The 21,659-nt window shown below is 41.4% G+C and overlaps 1 protein-coding gene across 1 annotated transcript; it reads right to left on the bottom strand.

Annotated features, from left to right (window-relative positions):
- Window positions 1–671: 671 nt before the first annotated feature.
- pld3 (phospholipase D family member 3) lies at window positions 672–20,096 on the bottom strand. The gene is made up of 11 exons (XM_061072763.1): window positions 19,981–20,096; window positions 5,349–5,396; window positions 5,039–5,196; window positions 4,570–4,750; window positions 4,359–4,476; window positions 3,942–4,069; window positions 3,271–3,462; window positions 3,010–3,149; window positions 2,424–2,589; window positions 2,184–2,283; window positions 672–2,082 (listed from the first exon to the last, which is right to left on the bottom strand). Exons 1-11 carry the CDS (start codon window positions 20,038–20,040, stop codon window positions 1,895–1,897), a joined length of 1,479 nt encoding a protein of 492 aa, XP_060928746.1. The 5' UTR covers window positions 20,041–20,096; the 3' UTR covers window positions 672–1,894.
- Between the last annotated feature and the right edge of the window lie 1,563 nt (window positions 20,097–21,659).

The raw sequence follows: 21,659 nt of genomic DNA, 5'->3' as shown, positions 1-21,659 counted from the left end.
CAGGACTCACTGGTGCGTTAATGCACAATAAAGACACATTGGAGATGGAAACAGGTTAAAAACTAATATTCCGACTATGGAAAATGTAGATTTCTTTATATTGTCCTGGATTAAATGTAAATATGTGTCTGTACCTTCATCCCGTTGAAGCAGCCGCTGGTTCGAGGCTCAGTCTGGAAACTTCGCAGCTTCATTCACAGAAAGTTTTGCCGCACCGACCATCAGGAAGAACTAGAACCCGTCCGTGTGGACCACAGACTGTTTACATGTCGACAGGAGGAATCGAACGTTCCGAGCTGGACTCGTTCAGAGAGAAGTTCCTCCAGAGCAGCAGCAGCAGCCATGTCTGTGCTCCTCCTCTGCTGCTGAGCACATGGAGGCTCCAGGGGAAACATATATGGAGGCTAGAGAACTGTGATTGACAGCTCCAGGTTCCATGAGGATATTAATAGTAATAGCTGAGTTCTGCTGAGTGCAGGACAAAGTGTTCAGTATATCTCCTTTTCACTTCTTTACAGTTCATTGAGTTTTAGATTTAATTCTTAAATGATAGAAGATGTCACGTTGTTCATCAACACACACTCAATAACTCACAACAATGACAGAATCAAACGCATTTAAAATAAAAAAACATGAAATATCTCTTTTTATAAAAATTCAGTCAGGAACACTTGTCCTCATTAAATCATTTATTGCAGCAGAAGGAAACAGGCTTGGTGCTGAAGGCTCCAATTGAATTAAAAACTCCCAGGACACTGATGAACATTTAATACTTTGGATCCTTGTTACGACTCTGAACTAGAAAAGGTGGAGGCTTGGATAGTGGAGGTTATTGTAAATGCCTTGGTTGTGAATCAGCTGCTGGAGCACGTGACCGCTCCAGAGCTTTGTCATACACTGTAATGTAATCATACCCATGTACACACGCTTCTTAACAACCATGTCTTCGCTAATTAGAAGTTTGAATTCACTCCACACAGTGGAAAGTAAATTTGATCATCGTCAATCACTACAGCTGCAAACTTCTAACATCTAATGTATTTAAAAACAGTGAGTTTAAAATCCTAAATCCTGATAATTAAAGTACAGGCACAGCAAAGTCCAGCAAAGATAAATGATCCGTTAAGAAAACACAATATTTTCTCCCTGAGATGAGCGAAGATAAGAACCAAGTGATTGATCTTTAAAATGAGAAATCCATCAATTAATATTCATGAGTAATGAAGAGATGTAACAGTGCCCCCTAGTGCTATGGCATGACATAGCACAAACCACTGGATTATTCTAATGTTTAACGTTCATGTTGGTTGAAGTTTTTTTTTGTTTTGTTATTAAACTGTATATAAAGATTTCCCCCCCAAAATGTAGAGGAATTCCTCTTGGTCGCCCCCTGGTGGCTGGCTGTAGTGTAGGTAATAAACTCAGCCCCCTCCATGTTAGCAGATGGGACATTGTTCTTAAAGAAGGTTTATGCTGTTAGGTTTATGTACTTTCTTATCACTTGATGTGATTTCAAGTGTTATTTAAAAAGGGGTGAAACAAAAAGGTCAGTTTTGATCGGAACAGCCAAGAGACGTAAAGACTCTCTCGCCTGAGTAACACTGAAGTAGCCACTGAGCTGTTAAGTGGTTTGAAGGCGTTTTTCCTCTCATGGTGAAGTTTGGCACTAAAACTTGTGATAAAACAAGTCAACTGGAAGTTTTGTTCTCTTTCTTTGGACCCAAGCACACGGAGAAAACGTGGCTCCACCGAGGGCTCGGCTGATGTTTCAGCTCAGGGGTTTTTCTATTTGAGAATCTGAAGGAATAACACTGCACCTCCAGCTCTGTACACGTTAAGCAGAGGAGCTGAACTGTGGAGCAGCTCCGGGGTTTTGAACTATTGGCTGTGGGAACTAACAGACGACCTTGAGGTCTGAGTGTTGGGTGAGAGGCGTGCTGTAGTCGGAGTTCCAGTCCCTCTCGAACACGTCCTTCAGCTGGGACTGGATGGTCGGCTCCGGGGACTGGGATGCGGTCTGATTGACAACCAGTGCCGAGCCAGCGGTGCTCACAAAGTAGTCACCTGACCAGTTCGACGTACCTGGGAACAGAACCACAGCGATCATATTGAAGAGCATTTTTTCACTTTTACTTTGAAAAGGCTGAGAGGACTCATGAATCATAATGCATCTACAGCCGTACCTATATAGGCGACCTTGTCCGTCACCATGTACTTGTTGTGGTTGACTCTGGCGAAGGGAATCTCCTTCTGCTCCGGGCTGGCAGGAACCACAAACAGCCTCTGGACAGGAGGAGAAGAAGAAGAAGAGTTTACTACAGGATTCACAGTGTTGGTTCTACTCCAGGACACACACCACGATATGCACAACTTCCTTTCCAATTTTCTTTTTCCTCGTAAAGAAATAAAGCGGGTGCACTTACCACCTGGATGTCGAGTTTGCTCTTGGGCTCGTAAACGGAGGCCAGAGACTTCAAGAAGGGGATCATGACGGGCTGGGTGCTCGCCCAGCAGCTGATCAGCAGGCGAACTTTGACCCGCTTCTCGTAGGCCACTCTCCTCAGCTGGGTGTCAATGTCAGCCCAGTACCTGCAGGGGGCGCCATGTTAATAGAACCAGGGCATGAGACCATCTCAAATTCATTATTGTATAATTCATTGCATGAGACCATCTCAAATTCATTATTGTATAATTCATTATTGTATAATTTCAAATTCATTATTGTATAATTTCTCTAAAATATAATGTTCTAAATGACACCGGTGCAGTTTCTTTAGATATTAATCAATGTCTCGTTACACTACTTTTATAGATTCTGTATCTATTCTGATTTTCCCTTGTGCTGCTCTGCCAACTTTGAATTTCCTCTTTCTTATCTTATACATATTAGTACTGTGCTGTTATAAAAACCAGCTGACCTAAGAGGATGAAACAGACGCTCTAACCCTCGGACTCTTCTCTACTCTCTCCTGATGGAGCTACAGCTCACACGTCTCTGGGCATCTCTACCTTTTAGGGTGGGAGAACTCCATGGTGGGCAGGTAGTTCATCACAGCGATGTAGATGAAGCTGTCTGCATCGTCCATCACGCTGAGGACGGACTGGAGGTCCGGAGTCCGGCCGGCGGCACAGAACGACGGGGGGGAACTCTGAGAGAACGGTTAGAAAGTTACTGGTTCCTCGTTTAATAAAATAAATGGTTTCAAGAAGATTAAGTAAAAACACAAAGGAGAACATTTCTCTCATCCTTTATCCCTGCGTGTTTCTCACCGATAGATAAACGCTGGCCGGCGTGTTGGTGAGCTGCAGGGGCGTGTCCTTGTTGTAGAGGGTGGAGAACGTGGTTGGCCATGGCGATGGGATCGACTCACTCTCCCCCAGGAACCAATAGGCATCAAAGATCTTACTCAGGTCTTCGGCCAAACAGCTGCAGTTGTAGACGACCACGCCGAGCTCCTTCACCTGGACGCCAACACACCACAACATTCACTTACTCTCAATCACAGAGTTCTGTGTTAAACACGAGATACCAAAATATTACAACTATAATAAAACTATGTTTACAACTAAAAATCAACCTGTTGATTGTCAGATCAGATATTTAAGGATCAGAATAAATCTGAATCACTCAGAAACACATTTTCCTTATTGCATAGTTTTATAGGATGTTCGTGCTGAAATATCTGATGATGTGAGTGAAACTCCGGATGTGGTTTGTGTGTTGAACAAATTTTGATGACTGTGACAGTTTGTCATGTGACCGCAAGTTGAGCCAACGCAAGAACTTTAAGAAGCAGAAGAAACATTCTGTCTGGACTGAGCACCATGGTAACCTCTCACTGCCAGTTCAGGATTTTTGAATGAACTGAAGAAACATGTTTGGGAACCAGGTTATTCTGGTGTGTGTGTGTGCGTGTGTGATTGTGTGGTTGTGTGTGTACCTGTGTGAGGGACCTCCAGTCCATGTTGGCACTGCCGATGTAAATGTGCTTCTTGTCCACGACCCAGAACTTAGTGTGTAGGACGCCTGAAGTGAGTTCTCTCATATTCACCTCCCTGATGTCAGCTCCTGAAACACACACACGGAAACACACACACACGGACACACACACACAAAGACACAGACAAACACACACAGTTCAGAAACATTTATTTGAGTATGATTTACATAAAAAGAAATTCAGATGTGAAGTGTTGACAGGAAACAGAATATACATGAATTGAAGGTCAATTTTAATACCAGATCTACATTTGAAAATTGGTAACAGGAAAATATCCCTATCAATAAAAGGAATACAGCTTTGAGTGAAGTGACCGGAATCAAAATATCTCAAAATGAATAAAGATGATTTTGGAACCTGAGCTGTTGAGCAGCTGGAGGTCGTCCTGAGGTTGACTCGCTTGCGGCGTGTTGACGGCGATACGAACGGACACCTTCCCTGAAAGTTCAGCCAGTTTCTGCAGGACGGTTTCCCCCTGTGCACACAGACACAACAGAGTTCTCATAGTCTGTCATTCAGTCAAAGCTTTTGTCAAATAAAATCCCGTTTGGTTCCAGCTGCGGCCGACCTGATAGGCTGACGGCTCCTGGGTGCCAGTGTCTTTGTTGGTGAGCGTCCAGTAGAAGGAGGCGATGTCGAGACTGCTGCGAGCCTCGGCTGCCAGACCGAGCCAGGCCTGGAAGATGGAGGGGTGGGTGGTGCTGGAGTTGAACTCCAGACCTTCAGGGATACTCTCCACCAGAACAATCCTGACAGACGAGACCAGAGGACATGTCTCAGTGACACTGACTACTACCTGAAATCCTGCTAATCACCAAAGAGCCTGGACGATATGTTGGTCTACTTGAGCTTATTGCTTATACACCATGTTATTCAACATGATATGGAATGAATTTACAGATAAATGATAAGATATAATAGTAGAGAACTATTGTAATGTGAAGAGAAAATACTTTCAATGTTTAAAAAAACTCATATGAAACAGTTGGAGTAAATGTGCCGGCTCCGTGTCCGTGTGTGAGCAGATGTTCTCTCACTTGCAGGGGTCGGAGCAGGACTCGGCCGTGGGCAGACGGAGGCGGCTGCTCGGGGCCGGGTGGGACGAGGTCAACCTGGGCGTGAGGAGGTCATAGATCGCCATGGCAGCCAGCAGCACCGTGGCTAACGTGGCCAGTGCCAGCACCCAGCGGGAGTACTGGAGAGAGTGAACAACACTGAAAATGTCTGTGTGGAGTTTCTCTGCAATGCACTTTATGACACATCTTAATCTGTGTGTGTGAGTGTGTGAGTGTGTGTGTGTGTGTGTGTGTGTGTGTGTGTGTGTGTGTGTGTGTGTGTGTAACATACCATCAGTGTTTTTCTGCTCTCTTGCCTCTTCTCCTCCACGTTCACCAGCTACAAGAATCAAAGGAATAATCAACACAATGTCTGGACAGTATTTTGAGAATCAAAATAAATACTAGGGCTGGAGAAACGGCTCCGAACCACGCCCACTAATCACTCATGACAGTCCACGCCATCACGTGCAGCGCCGTCAGTTTCAGTGCCCACAGACTGATCTGTTTTAGGTCAAAAACAGAAACTCCTGATTCGCTTCAGATCGTATAAATCTCTCATATTTGCAATCAGAGGAGTCTAGGACCCCCCCCCCACCCACACTGTGACATCACAAAGAGGCGACAACTTCGTGTTTTGATGGCGTGTAATCAAACGCCACCTAGTTTGAATCTCCATGTTGTTGAGATGACTTCATTTAAAGTTGTTATAACTTTTATAAAATTGGAAACTTCCTGTTGCATTTTTCCATATCGCCCTGCCATAACATCTTTTCTGTAAATATGTATGCAGCCCTAATTATTTTAGGAGACAGTGGGAGGCCCTATTGGAATTGTAAGGATCATATTTTTTACTATTGTGATTGTTTGATTTCATCTCCAGCATCTTCAGCTGGTTCCTGCAGTAAACTGTCCACGTGTGTCGAGCTCAACTAGAGAACCGAACACATGAGAACCATCAGCTCAACCAAAGCAGCTGCAGGACACTCACACGTCATGAGGTGAGTTCCTGGTAAAAGCTGAATTATTCCCCTGAGCTGCTCCATCTCTAATTTCTTTGAACTTCCTCTTCCTCCCGGCTGATGATGCCGGTTTACAGAAGTCACAGAATGACTTTTAAGCAGAAGTTATGTCTCTTCTTCTATTCTCATGGTTGGATAGTTTTAGTAATAATTTAGGCATCAACATTTTAAAAGAAGCGGTTTCTAAGTAAATCTCTGTTTGTGTTAATTCACACAAGAGCAGCTCCAACATAAAATGTTCCAATATACAGGTCCAACAGCATCAAAAGATCACGCTATTCTTTATTAAAACATTTTAGAATAATGATTTTTTTGTTTTTTATTCAAATATTCAAAGACGAAATAAAACTTTACTGATCCCACACCGGGGAGATTCCTGTGTAACAGCAGCAGTCAGGATGAGGTAGACAAGAGAAGGAAATATGAAAGAATTCAACTGAATGATTATAATAGTAATGCTTTTAATCGTATTGTTTCATTTCATCTCTACAACCCTGACAGCTATTCACTATGTACAGCATGAAAAACCTGAAAACTGCTTTGCATGTCGCTGCTTCCGGGGACGTGTCTCCTAACAGGACAAGTGGAAATCTTCCTGTTAGGAGCTTCACACCGTGGACAGTGAGCAGATCAGCTCAGCAGCTCAGACCTCAGCAGAGCGGCCAGCACCTGGTCCTAAAACTATATTACATTATTATATTTGCTTCTTTCTTTTTCTTTTCAACATTTTTGTTTGTTATGATCATGACTGAAAACAGATCCATCCTGATGAAAAGGAGGCAACTTTTTTATCTGATCTTAATCACAGGTTTGTATTTTCCATAATTGTTTCTGCTGGTATTCAAACTGCTGTGAGGACTTTTCCTGCTGTATGATGTGAATGTAAAATGTATAAAATAAGTATAGACATTGATGTTTTAAATAGGGATAAAGGTTTACTTTTTTAAAGAATGTACAGTAATGTCAGATAAAGGTTAGAAATGATCAATGGATAAAATACTATTTTAGGGGTTAGGGTTGGTGGTATTCAAACTGCTGTGTTAATTTCCCCTGCTCTACAATATGAATTTAAAATGCATAAATTAAATATAGACACTGGTTGGATACAATAATAATTGTGTGGTTGCTGTCGCTGAGGTTCAAACTGTTTTGACTCCACATGCTGTCTCTAATTCTACAGGATTCAGCTCCTTTACGGTGGAATCCTCAGAATTTCACTTTATTAATGAATCAAAGACCTACGATGAAGCAGAGAGTTACTGCAAAGCGAACTACAAGGATTTAGCCAAAGTTAACAGCAAGGCTCATATGAAGAATTTGATCACTTTACTTTCAAAAGCCGCTAACGGAGCCTGGATAGGACTGAATGATACAATTGTGGCATTGGATCAACCTGGCAAAAGGTGTGGTTGTACAAAGTGGAAAATGTTTGTTTGTTGGTGTAAGTGAATCTGTTTGTTTTTTTCACATTACAAAAATTCCTGTTTAAAAGGCAGAACCGCAATGTACTGTATGTGACAAAAAATGTCAATCCTTGGCACTTGCAGGTCCCACTACTCAATCCAGGTCAAGGAGGACTCCGCTTCAGTGCAGGACACTGTCGCTGGTGACAGCAGCCTCAGGGAATCCGAATGAGATTGTGTGGATCCGCGACATGAAAAATCTCTGTAGGAATTGTGACGGAAGCAGCAAGGGACATCAAGACTGTCCTGCTGCCATATTAAAATATGATGGGCATGTGAAAGGCCCGGAGTGCAATACAAATATCACGTTTATCTGTCAGGGGGGTAAGTTGTTGTTCTTTATTGGTAGAATACTGTAGAAAGGTTTCTTCCACAATATACAACAGAGCTACATCTGTCCTCCTCTCAGTGTCTATTCATTCGTTACTGATTTTTACAGCAAGGAAATTAATTCAAGAAGGAGAAACAACTGCCACTGACACGACAACTGCAAATACCACAGATGTCGTACACAGCACCTCAAGCACTGAGGTCAACAACACAACTCATGAGCCAGTGACCAACACTACCCAGAGCACAACACAGCTTTCAACTCATTTAACTTCCAGAGGAAACAACCAGTCTGTTCCTCACGGTTTGTTGACAGCCATGTGCCGTTCGATCATTTTGCATGCTTTGCCAAATTTGCATCCAATGTACTTCCTGCAATACAGATCAAAGGGTTGTTTCTCTTGTTGTCTTCCTAAAGGAAATCTGATACTGATCCAGCAAAACCTGACATGGATTGATGCGATGACTTACTGCAGGGAGCACCACAATGACCTCGTCCAGGTTACCAGCAGCGAAATTCAACTGGAGGCGGCTGAAAAGGCGAAGAACGCCACCTCAGCCCACGTCTGGCTCGGCCTACGCTACACCTGCAAGTTAAAGTTCTGGTTCTGGACCAGGCCGATGTCCACCTGCTACCTGAACTGGGCCGAGGGACAAGGTCCTAACGGGACATATGACTGTGGTTTTACAGGCGCCATTAAGGCCACTGGGGGGCAGTGGGTGGGCTTGCCTGAGACCGACAGACTGAACTTCATCTGCTCTGTATGTGCTGGCTGAGTGGGGACGGCCTGTGACACTGCAGATGAAGTCGAACGTGCAGTTGGAATCATTCTGTGTGAAGGTTATATTCATATTGTTTTTCATTGTTGATCTAACATTCATGATTTTGCCTATTGAAACGCTACTGTCAGCTGTGACGGACTTCAGCAGTGGTATCATGGGTGTTTTAATGTTCACGTGTGATGTCATACTTTTATCTTTGTTAAAACACAGCTGCCTTCTCTATGGTTGAGCCTGAATTTCATTATATCTGATCTGCTCTATGCCTTTCACTCAGGGGGGGGGGGTTACTATTTGCATGATGATCCCTTGGGTTCGGCCCCAAGATTGTCTTTTTTAGATCACCGAAAACTGCAATTATTAGATCTCAAACTGTACAACATGAAAACAACTGACTCTTTTAACTCTCGTCGGACTGACTTATTCACGGCTGTGAAATTTAATTGAATTTTTTTACTTTGTGCAACACAGTACAAGCTTCCTTACTTTTTTGAAATAATATCACCACATACATGTTTGAGTGAGCTTTAGTGCATGTTGGTCTGTGCTGACTTCTTAAACGACCCAATGACAATAAATGTTTTCTAAATCACAAAATATATCTGCTGTGTATTTCTGTCTGGAGAGAAGTGAATGCGATATTTTTAATTATGGCCCGAGGACCTACGATGGGAGGCCCTGTTGTATTTCGAAGGATTTGTATTTCCCCTTTTGGGCTTTTTACTTTTTACATTTTTACTTTGACGAACTTGTCCAAGGGTTTTCATCAGATCAAAGTCAAATTGAGATGAGTGTCATCACAACAAGACGGAGATACAAACTAACCCAAAGATCGATTGTTCGTCACACAGTGTGACCGTGGCGTGGCGTCAAAGTTTGATTAAACGCCATCAAAACACAATGTTCTGGATCTCTGACGTTCAATGCCTATAAAAAGTATTCACTCTCCCCCCCGTTGGATGTTTCACCTTTTTGTTTCTTATATACATGAAATCATGGTCAATATAATTTGGCTTTTTTGACAAGAATTTGCAAAAAGAGCTTCTTTCATGTCAAAGTGAAAACAGATTTTTACAAATTAATGTCTATTAATAAAAAACATATAGTGTAAAATAAGTGTTTGCATTAACATTCACCGTAATGAGCAATTAGAAGGAAAGAATCTACACCATGTGACGGACGCAGGAAGTGAAGTGTTTCTCCTCGCCGCAGTGCAACGCAGAGACTTGGTCATTGATCGCTCTCTCCTGACTTTTAAGCAGAAGTTATGTCTCTTTTTCTATTCTCATGGTTGGATAGCTTTAGTAATAATTTAGGCATCAACATTTTAAAAGAAGCCGTTTCTAAGTAAATCTCTGTGTTTGTGTAAATTCACACAAGAGCAGCTCCAACAAAACATTTTCCAATATACAGGTCCAACAGCATCAAAAGATCACGCTATCCTTCATTTTTTGAATGATAGTGTGATCTGTGATAAAATTTAAATATGATAAGATAAAATAAAACTTTATTGATCCCACACTGGGCTAATTCCCGTGTTACAGCAGCAGACAAGTCAGGATGAGGTAGACAAGAGAATGAAATATGAAATAATTCAACTGAATGATAATAATAGTAATGCTTTTAATCATATTGTTTCATTTCATCTCTACAACCCTGACAGCTATTCACTATGTACAGCATGAAAAACCTGAAAACTGCTTTGCATGTCGCTGCTTCCGGGGACGTGTCTCCTAACAGGACAAGTGGAAATCTTCCTGTTAGGAGCTTCACACCGTGGACAGAGAGCAGATCAGCTCAGCAGCTCAGACCTCAGCAGAGCGGCCAGCACCTGGTCCTTAAACTATATTACATTATTATATTTGCTTCTTTCTTTTTCTTTTCAACATTTTTGTTTGTTATGATCATGACTGAAAACAGATCCATCCTGATGAAAAGGAGGCAACTTTTTTATCTGATCTTAATCACAGGTTTGTATTTTCCATAATTGTTTCTGCTGGTATTCAAACTGCTGTGAGGACTTTTCCTGCTGTATGATGTGAATGTAAAATGTATAAAATAAGTATAGACATTGATGTTTTTAATAGGGATAAAGGTTTATTTTTTAAAGAATGTACAGTAATGTCAGATAAAGGTAAGAAATGATCAATGGATAAAAGACTATTTTTGTGGTTGTTGTTGCTGGTATTTAAACTGCTGTGTAAATTTCCCCTGCTCTACAATATGAATTTAAAATGCATAAATTAAGTATAGACACTGGTTGGATACAATAATAATTGTGTGGTTGCTGTTGCTGAGGTTCAAACTGTTGTGACTCCACACGCTGTCTCTAATTCTACAGGTTTCATCTCCTTTACTGTGGGATCCCCAGAATTTCACTTTATTAATGAATCGAAGACCTACGAGGATGCAGAGAGTTACTGCACAGCGAACTACACCGAATTAGCCAAAGTTCACACCTTGGCTGATATGAAGAATTTGACCACTTTACTTTCAAAAGCCGCTAACGGAGCCTGGATAGGACTGGAGGATGCAATTGCGGCATTGGATCAACCTGGCAATAGGTGTGACTGTGGAAAGTGGGGAACTATTGTGTGTCTTGGTAAGTTAATCTGTTGGTTTTTTTTCACATTCCTGTTTAAAAGCAGAACCGCATTGTACTGTATGTGATAAAACATTTCAATCCTTGGCACTTGCAGGTAACAGTGAACCTAGTGACTCTAGTGACTCTAGTGACTCTAGTGACTCTAGTGACTCTAGTGACTCTAGTGACTCTAGTGACTCTATTGACTCTATTGACTCTATTGACTCTATTGACTCTAGTGACTCTAGTGACTCTAGTGACTCTATTGACTCTAGTGACTCTATTGACTCTATTGACTCTATTGACTCTAGTGACTCTAGTGACTCTAGTGACTCTATTGACTCTAGTGACTCTAGTGACTCTAGTGACTCTAGTGACTCTATTGACTCTATTGACTCTAGTGACTCTAGTGACTCTAGTGACTCTAGTGACTCTAGGGACTCTAGGGGCTCTAGGGGCTCGAAGGGCTTGAGTGACTCGAGTGACTCTAGTGACTCAAGTGACTCTAGTGACTCTAGTGACTCTAGTGACTCTAGGGGCTCGAGTGACTCTAGTGGCTCTAGGGGCTCGAAGGGCTCGAGTGACTCTAGTGACTCTAGTGACTCTAGTGGCTCTAGTGGCTCTAGTGGCTCTAGTGACTCTAGTGACTCTAGTGACTCTAGTGACTCTAGTGACTCTAGTGACTCTATTGACTCTAGTGACTCTAGTGACTCTAGTGACTCTAGGGGCTCTAGGGGCTCGAAGGGCTTGAGTGACTCGAGTGACTCTAGTGACTCAAGTGACTCTAGTGACTCTAGTGACTCTAGTGACTCTAGTGACTCTAGTGACTCTAGTGACTCTAGGGGCTCGAGTGACTCTAGTGGCTCTAGGGGCTCGAAGGGCTCGAGTGACTCTAGTGACTCTAGTGGCTCTAGTGGCTCTAGTGGCTCTAGTGGCTCGAAGGGCTCGAGTGACTCAAGTGACTCAAGTGACTCAAGTGACTCAAATGACTCAAATGACTCAAATGACTCAAATGACTCAAATGACTCAAATGACTCAAATGACTCAAATGACTCAAATGACTCAAATGACTCAAATGACTCTAGTGACTCTAGTGACTCTAGTGACTCTAGTGACTCTAGTGACTCTAGGGCTGGGTCTCACTGCAAGAAACTGTCGCTGGTGAACGTATCCTCAGAGACTCAGGCCATGTCACAAACTGTGTGGATTGGCGACATGAAACATCCCTGTTGGTGTAACGGAAGCAGCACAGTAGATCAGGTCTGTCCTGCTGCCATATCAAGATATGATGTGCAGAAGAATGGCCAGGGGTGCAATCAAACATTCAAGTTTATCTGTCAGGGGGGTAAGTTGTTGTTCTTTATTCGTAGAATACTGTAGGAAAGTTTCTTACACAATATACAACAGAGCTACATCTGACTTCCACAGCTCCTACAAAACAACCAAACACGACTGATGTTGCCACAGATGTCGTACACAGCACCTCAAGCACTGAGGTCAACAACACAACTCATGAGCCAGTGACCAACACTACCCAGAGCCCAACACAGCTTTCAACTCATTTAACTTCCAGAGGAAACGACCAGTCTGTTCCTCCAGGTTTGTTGACAGTCATGTGCCGTTCGATCATTTTGCATGCTTTGCCAAATTTGCATCCAATGTACTTCCTGCAACACAGATCAAAGGGTTGTTTCTCTTGTTGTCTTCCTAAAGGAAATCTGATACTGATCCAGCTAAACCTGACATGGATTGATGCGATGATTTACTGCAGGGAGCACCACTATAACCTCGTCCAGGTTACAACCAGAGAAATTCAAAAGGAAGCGGCTGAAAAGGCGAAGAACGCCACCTCAGCCCACGTCTGGCTCGGCCTACGCTACACCTGCAAGTTAAAGTTTTGGTTCTGGACCAGGCCGATGTCCACCTGCTACCTGAACTGGGCCGAGGGAGAAGGTCCTAACAGGACATATGACTGTGGTTTTACAGGCGCCATTAAGGCCACTGGGGGGCAGTGGGTGGGCTTGCCTGAGACCGACAGACTGAACTTCCTCTGCTCTGTATGTGCTGGCTGAGTGGGGACGGCCTGTGACACTGCAGATGAAGTCGAACGTGCAGTTGGAATCATTCTGTGTGAAGGTTATATTCATATTGTTTTTCATGTTGATCTAACATTCATGATTTTGCCTATTGAAACGCTACGCCTGTCAGCTGTGACGGACTTCAGCAGTGGTATCCTGGGTGTTTTAATGTTCACGTGTGATGTCATACTTTTACCTTTGTTAAAACACAGCTGCCTTCTCTATGGTTGAGCCTGAATTTCATTATATATGGAAAAACTCATGTGGAGGCGTGAACATTCACAGTCATGGGCAGCCAGAGTAATGCGAGAGCAATGATCTGCTCTATGCCTTTCACTCAGCGGAGGGGTTACTATTTGCATGTTGATCGCTTGAGTTCGGCCCCAAGATTGTCTTTTTTAGACCCCCGAAAACTGCAATTATTAGATCTCAAACTGTACAAAATGATAACAACCAACTCTTTTCTCTCTCGTCGGACTGACTTATTTTCTAGGCTGTGAAATTTAACTCGAATTTTTTTACTTGCAAACACAGTACAAGCTTCCTTACTTTTTCTCCACATACATGTTCGAATATAGTGCATGTTGGTCTGTGCTGACTTCTTAAACGACTAACTGACAATAAATGTTTTCTAAATCACAAAATAAATCTGCTGTGTATTTCTGTCTGGAGAGAAGTGAATGTAATATTTTTAATTATGGCCCGAGCACCTACGATGGGAGGCCCGGTTGTATTTAGAAGGATTTGTATTTCCCCTTTTGGGCTTTTTACTTTTTGCATTTTTACTTTGACGAACTTGTCCCAGGGCTTTCATCAGATCAACTTCAAATTGAGATGAGTGTCATCACAACAAGACGGAGATACAAACTAACCCAAAGATCGATTGTTCGTTACACGGTGTGACCGTGGCGTGGCGTCAAAGTTTGATTAAACGCCATCAAAACACAATGTTTTGGATCTTGGACATTCAATGCCTTTAAAAAGTATTCACCCCCTTGGATTTTTCACCCTTTAGTTGCTTTTATACATGAAATCATGGTCAATATAATTTGGCTTTTTTGACAAGAATTTGCAAAAAAAGCTTCTTTCATGCCAAGTGAAAACAGATTTTTACAAATTAATGTCTATTAATAAAAAACATATAGTGTAAAATAAGTGTTTGCATAAACATTCACCGTAATGAGCAATTAGCAGGCAAGAATCAACACCATGTGACGGACGCAGGAAGTGAAGCGTTTCTCCTCGCCGCAGTGCAACGCGGAGACTTGGTCATTGATCGCTCTCTCCTGACTTTTAAGCACAAGTTATGTCTCTTTTTCTATTCTCATGGTTGGATAGCTTTAGTAATAATTTAGGCATCAACATTTTAAAAGAAGCAGTTTCTAAGTAAATCTCTGTGTTTGTGTAAATTCACACAAGAGCAGCTCCAACAAAACATTTTCCAATATACAGGTCCAACAGCATCAAAAGATCACACTTTTCTTTATTTTTTGAATGATAGTGTGATCTGTGATAAAATTTAAATATGATAAGATAAAATAAAACTTTATTGATCCCACACTGGGCTAATTCCCTTGTTACAGCAGCAGACAAGTCAGGATGAGGTAGACAAGAGAATGAAATATGAAATAATTCAACTGAATGATAATAATAGTAATGCTTTTAATCATATTGTTTCATTTCATCTCTACAACCCTGACAGCTATTCACTATGTACAGCATGAAAAACCTGAAAACTGCTTTGCATGTCGCTGCTTCCGGGGACGTGTCTCCTAACAGGACAAGTGGAAATCTTCCTGTTAGGAGCTTCACACCGTGGACAGAGAGCAGATCAGCTCAGCAGCTCAGACCTCAGCAGAGCGGCCAGCACCTGGTCCTTAAACTATATTACATTATTATATTTGCTTCTTTCTTTTTCTTTTCAACATTTTTGTTTGTTATGATCATGACTGAAAACAGATCCATCCTGATGAAAAGGAGGCAACTTTTTTATCTGATCTTAATCACAGGTTTGTTTTTTCCATAATTGTTTCTGCTGGTATTCAAACTGCTGTGAGGACTTTTCCTGCTGTACGATGTGAATGTAAAATGTATAAAATAAGTATAGACATTGATGTTTTAAATAGGGATAAAGGTTTATTTTTTTAAAGAATGTACAGTAATGTCAGATAAAGGTTAGAAATGATCAATGGATAAAAGACTATTTTAGTGGTTGTTGTTGCTGGTATTCAAACTGCTGTGTTGCTCTACAATATGAATTTAAAATGCATAAATTAAATATAGACACTGGTTGGATAACATTATAATTTAGTGGTTGCTGTTGCTGAGGTTCAAACTGTTGTGACTCCACATGCTGTCTCTAATTCTACAGGATTCAGCTCCTTCACTGTGGGATCCAAAGAATTTCACTTTATTAATGAATCAAAGACCTACGAGGAAGCAAAGAGTTACTGCACAACGAACTACACCGATTTAGCCACAGTTGATAACTTGGCTGATATGACGAATTTGACCACTTTACTTTCAAAAGCCGCTAAGGGAGCCTGGATAGGACTGGAGGATGCATGTGTGGCATTGCCTCAAGGTGGCAAGAAGTGTGACTGTGGAAAGTGGGGAACTTTTGTGTGTCGTGGTAAGTGGATCTGTTTTGTTTTTTTTCACATTAGAAAAATTCCTGTTTAAAAGCAGAACCGGATTGTACTGTATGTGATAAAAAAATGTCAATCCTTATCCTTGCAGGTAACGGGACATCTAGTGAATCCAGTAAATCCGGTAAATCCGGTAAATCCGGTAAATCTGGTGAATCCACTGAATCCAGCCCAGGGAACAAGGATCAGACTTACTGCACGAACATAACCTCAGAGAATCACGATGAGGTTATGTTACAATATGTGTGGATCGGCCTCATGAAAGATCCCTGTAGGAGGTGGTCGGACAGAAGCAACTCATCATTCGATCAATGGACATCATGCAAGCCTAACAAAAAAAAGGAACACGACTGTCCTGCTGACATATTAAAACATGGTGGGCAGTGTAATGGGAAGGGGAGTGGCCAGAAGTGCAGGGAAACATTCAAGTTTATCTGTCAGGGGGGTAAGTTGTTTTGTTCTTTATTCGTCGAATACTGTAGAAAAGTTTCTTACACAAAGTACAAGAGAGCTAAATCTGTCCTCCTCTCAGTGTCTATTCATTCGTTACTGATTTTGACAGCAAGGAAATTAATTCCAACAACCAACGAAACAACTGCCACTGACATGACAACTGCAGATACCACAGATGTCGTACACAGCACCTCAAGCACTGAGGTCAACAACACAACTCATGAGCCAGTGACCAACACTACCCAGAGCACAACACAGCTTTCAACTCATTTAACTTCCAGAGGAAACAACCAGTCTGTTCCTTCAGGTTTGTTGACAGTCATGTGCCGTTCGATCATCATTCTAAAAATAAAAATAAAGAATAGCGTGATCTATTGATGCTGTTGGACCTGTATATTGGAAAATGTTTTGTTGGAGTTGTTCTTGTGTGAATTTACACAAACACAGAGATTTACTTAGAAACCGCTTCTTTTAAAATGTTGATGCCTCAATTATAACTAAAACTATCCAACCATGAGAATAGAACAAGAGACATAACTGCTGCTTAAAAGTCAGGAGAGAGCGATCAATGATCAATGCTTGCACTGCGGCGAGGAGAAACACTTCACTTCCTGCGTCAGTCACATGGTGTCGATTCTTGCCTGCTAATTGCATAAATTAAATATAGACACTGGTTGGATACCATTATAATTTAGTGGTTGCTGTCGCTGAGGATCAAACTGTTGTGACTCCACATGCTGTCTCTAATTCTACAGGATTCGGCTCCTTTACTGTGGGATCCAAAGAATTTCACTTTATTAATGAATCGAAGACCTACGAGGATGCAGAGAGTTACTGCACAGCGAACTACACTGAATTAGCCAAAGTTAACGGCTTGCCTCATATAAAGAATTTGATCACTTTACTTTCAAAAGCCGCTAACGGAACCTGGATAAGACTGGGGGATGCAATTGCGGCATTGCCTCAAGGTGACGATAAGAGTGGCTGTGAAGGGTGGAGACGTTTTGTGTGTTGTGGTAAGTGAATAGTTTTGTTTGTTTTTTTTTACATTAGAAAAATTCATGTTTAAAAGCAGAACCGGATTGTACTGTATGTGATAAAAGATGTCAATCCTTGGCACTTGCAGGTAACTGTGCAGCTACTAAATCCAGGTCAAGGAGGAGTCCTACGCGTTGCTGCAGGACACTGTCGCTGGTGAACGTATCCTCAGGGAATCCGAATGAGATTGTGTGGATCCGCGACCTGAATCCCTGTGGGCTGTGTGACGGAAGCGGCAGTGACGGCTGTCCTGCTGCCATATTAAGATATGATGAGCAGGATAATGGCCTGGGGTGCGATGAAAAATTCAAGTTTATCTGTCAGGGGGGTAAGTTTCTGTTCTTTATTCGTCGAATACTGTACAAGAGTTTCTTCCACAATATACAACAGAGCTACATCTGTCCTCCTCTCAGTGTCTAATCATTCGTTACTGATTTTTACAGCAAGGAAATTAATTTCAACAACCACCAGTCTGCCAACGACACAGAAGACGATGACAACAAGTCAACTGCCAACATATACGACGACTCTTTCAAACACCTCTCCTCAAGTGGTCACGACAACATTGACTTCCACTGCTACAAAACAACCAAACACGACTGATGTTGCAACAGAAGGAGAAACAACTGCCACTGACACGACAACTGCAAATACCACAGATGTCGTACACAGCACCTCAAGCACTGAGGTCAACAACACAACTCATGAGCCAGTGACCAACACTACCCAGAGCACAACACAGCTTTCAACTCATTTAACTTCCAGAGGAAACAACCAGTCTGTTCCTCACGGTTTGTTGACAGTCATGTGCCGTTCGATCATTTTGCATGCGTTGCCAAATTTGAATCCAATGTACTTCCTGCAACACAGATCAAAGGGTTGTTTCTCTTGTTGTCTTCCTAAAGGAAATCTGATACTGATCCAGCTAAACCTGACATGGATTGATGCGATGACTTACTGCAGGGAGCACCACAATGACCTCGTCCAGGTTACAACCAGAGAAATTCAAGAGGAAGCGGCTGAAAAGGCGAAGAACGCCACCTCAGCCCACGTCTGGCTCGGCCTACGCTACACCTGCAATTTAAACTTCTGGTTCTGGACCAGGCCGACGTCCACCTGCTACCTGAACTGGGCCGAGGGACAAGGTCCTAACGGGACATATGACTGTGAAGTTACAGGCGCCATTAAGGCCACTGGGGGGCAGTGGGTGGGCTTGCCTGAGACAGACAGACTGAACTTCCTCTGCTCTGTATGTGCTGGCTGAGTGGGGACGGCCTGTGACACTGCAGATGAAGTCGAACGTGCAGTTGGAATCATTCTGTGTGAAGGTTATATTCATATTATTTTTCTTTTGCATTTTGATCCCTTGGATCCCTCTCTACACTCGTCGGACTCACTTATTCACGGCTGTGAAATTTGACTTGTATTTTTCTACTTCTTATTACTCTACTAACACAGTACAAGCTTCCTTACTTTTTTGAAATAATATCTCCACATACATGTTTGAGTGAGCTTTAGTGCATGTTGGTCTGTGCTGACTTCTTAAACGACTAACTGACAATAAAATGTTTTCTAAATCACAAAATATATCTGCTGTGTATTTCTGTCTGGAAAGAAGTGACCGTAGTATTTTTAATTATGGCCCGAGCACCTACGATTGGGAGACCTACAATGTATTTCGAAGGATTTGTATTTCCCCTTTTGCTATTTTTCAGATCCTAGACCTTCTCAAATTCATACCAAAGTTTGCAGGAAACTCAAACCCCCCAAAAGTGATTGTATTCTGGAGTAATTTGAAATGGGTGTGGCAAGACGGCTCAACAGCGCCATCTAAGGAAAGGCCCCTCAGTTAGCTTTCATTATGATTATTATTATAACCATATTTATCATAATTTATATCTTATATCACTCTCTCTCTATCTCTCTCTCTATCTATCTATCTATCTATCTATCTTCCTAAATTGTTGTATTTTTTTTAGAAAAGATTAATTACATTTTTATTAATTTTACATTCATGTATGTATATTTGTCTTTGTTTTCCATTATGTCATAACCTTGAAATTTGGAAGAGGTGTCAATGTTTGTTTACATATATTTCAAGCAATTCTGCAGCTATATGATAAACTAGAGCTTCATTATAAGAAATCCCTCTTTTTTGGAGAATCATCAAAATTTCACGCCACGCCACGGTCACACTGTGTAACGTACACTTAAAATATTATTATTTTACTTATAATCATGAACTCAAGTTATCTCTCAAACTACAAATTCCCCATGTACAACCATCTAAGTTTAACCTTTCACTCCCTTCACATTAGTTTCTTCTTCTCTAAGCAGGTTTGTTTTTAATGTAAATATTCGATTTATTAGGAAACATGAAATCTTCAGGGCTACAACTAATACCTGAAATCAATATATCTGTTAAGTAAAGTCATTGTGCCTTGTTAACTGCTTTAAGTAAATAATCAAACCCAATCGAAGGTGGAAACTATTGAAAAGTTTGACTCGGTCACAGTAGAACATCTTACCTGATTGTAAGGGACGTCCATTTTCATGGTCATGTTCAAAGCAACATCTGACTTCAGCATCAGTCTTGTCCGCTCAGAGCTTCCTGGTGCAGATTCAGTATCAGGTCACTGGGTCTTTGCTGCAGAAACATGAAAACATGAAGAAACGTGAACACATGATGAAACAGTGCGGGTTCTGTTCCTCTGTTTGAAACATGTTTCACTTTCCATGACCGAGGAAAAACAAAACAAAAGAAGTGTGTTGATACTGAAAATTAGAGAAGGGTTCTCAACAAACTGATGTTAACCAAGCTGTGAAGAGATGGAGATAAATATTATGTTTAAAGAAGTATATATATATATATATATATTAGGGCTGGGCAAGTTAACTCGTTTTAATCGAGTTTACTCATCACTTATTTAACTCAGACAATTATTTTATCTCGCATTAACTCAGATTTGATTATTTATTGTTTTATTGTGAAAGTCAGGCTTTTATTTTGTGAAAGTCTGTTGCTGACTGCTGCAGACCAGGAAAAAAGAAAATAATTGGCGGATAAACAGCCATGGATAAGGGTACGGAGCTTTTACATGGCCATTTTCATTTTAAAGTTCTTCCAGACGGCGGAGTCGACAGAACCAAAGTTATTTGTAGCCACTGCCAAGGTGAATTTTCTTATCACCGGAGAACTTCCAGTCTAAAATATCACCTGAATGCAAAACACACAGTTGATATCAGCAAATCACTCAACGAAACAGCGAGCGGAGCGAGGCTTCGGCAGACTACGTTAGACGCAGGGAGGAGTATAGATTCTTCATAACGAAGACGATAACATTAATGCCCTGGCAGTGGCATTGAGCTTTAACTTTGTATTTGCTTTGATAACATTGTTAAGTTGAGATTTACACTGAATATTTTATTTAACTGCTACTGTATTAAATGCTGATGTTAAAAGTGTTTGCACAACAAATGTTATGGCACTTTCGTTCAAATGGCAGAACATTGAAAATAAAATTGCGCTATACACTACTTTTTAATTCATTATTGGATTTTGCGTATACAAATGCGATTAATCGTGATTAATCAGGGAAATCATGCGATTAATTGCGATTAAAACTTTAAATCGTTGCCCAGCCCTAATATATATATATATATATATATAATGAATTTGTCAGTTGAATAATTTGGGAAAAGGGGGGTTTAGCAGCAGAGCAACATGTCAATCTCACCCCCCATTGTCCCTGATTTAAACACATAAAACCACCTCTGCCTAACCTTTCCTGGTTTTACAAAGAGAAGGTTCTAGATGTGCTCAACACCAACAGAGAGAATAACCTGCACAGTTCATCATCTCTGGCACAAAGACACACGAGGGTCCAGCTGCTGACGGAGCCCAGCTAAAAAAAATAACACTGTGCATTAGCTACTGTAAAATGGAGCCTGACCGACATGGATTTATGAAATGTCTTTTCTGCAATGCTTATATTATGAAGCAAAAGTTGTCATATCCCCAAACGTAGATACCATAACTGACATGTCTAAGAAATGCTCAGATCTGATGTTTTAAGGACGATAACTCGGTCAGACTCAGTAACAAGGTTAGAAATGAAACCTAATGAACTGTTCATTGGATTCTGAGGTCTTGTGATGTGAGATTTGATCGAACTGGGAGAATGAGGAAGTTTGGAAAGTCGAACGC

The sequence above is a fragment of the Limanda limanda genome, chromosome 6 (genome assembly GCF_963576545.1).
Source record: "Limanda limanda chromosome 6, fLimLim1.1, whole genome shotgun sequence".
NCBI lineage: Eukaryota > Metazoa > Chordata > Actinopteri > Pleuronectiformes > Pleuronectidae > Limanda > Limanda limanda.
The sequence above is the reverse complement of the archived record's forward strand: the minus strand, read 5'-3'. Positions and strand labels throughout refer to the sequence as shown.

Coding starts and splice junctions, on each gene's coding strand:
- pld3 (XM_061072763.1), bottom strand. CDS start 20,040: ATGCTGAAGTCAGATGTTGCTTTGAACATGACCATGAAAATGGACGTC. Junction 4,751..5,038: donor TCCTGCTCCGACCCCTGCAA/GTGAGAGAACAT, acceptor CTCGTCTGTCAG/GATTGTTCTGGTGGAGAGTA. Junction 4,477..4,569: donor AGGAGCCGTCAGCCTATCAG/GTCGGCCGCAGC, acceptor CTGTGTGCACAG/GGGGAAACCGTCCTGCAGAA.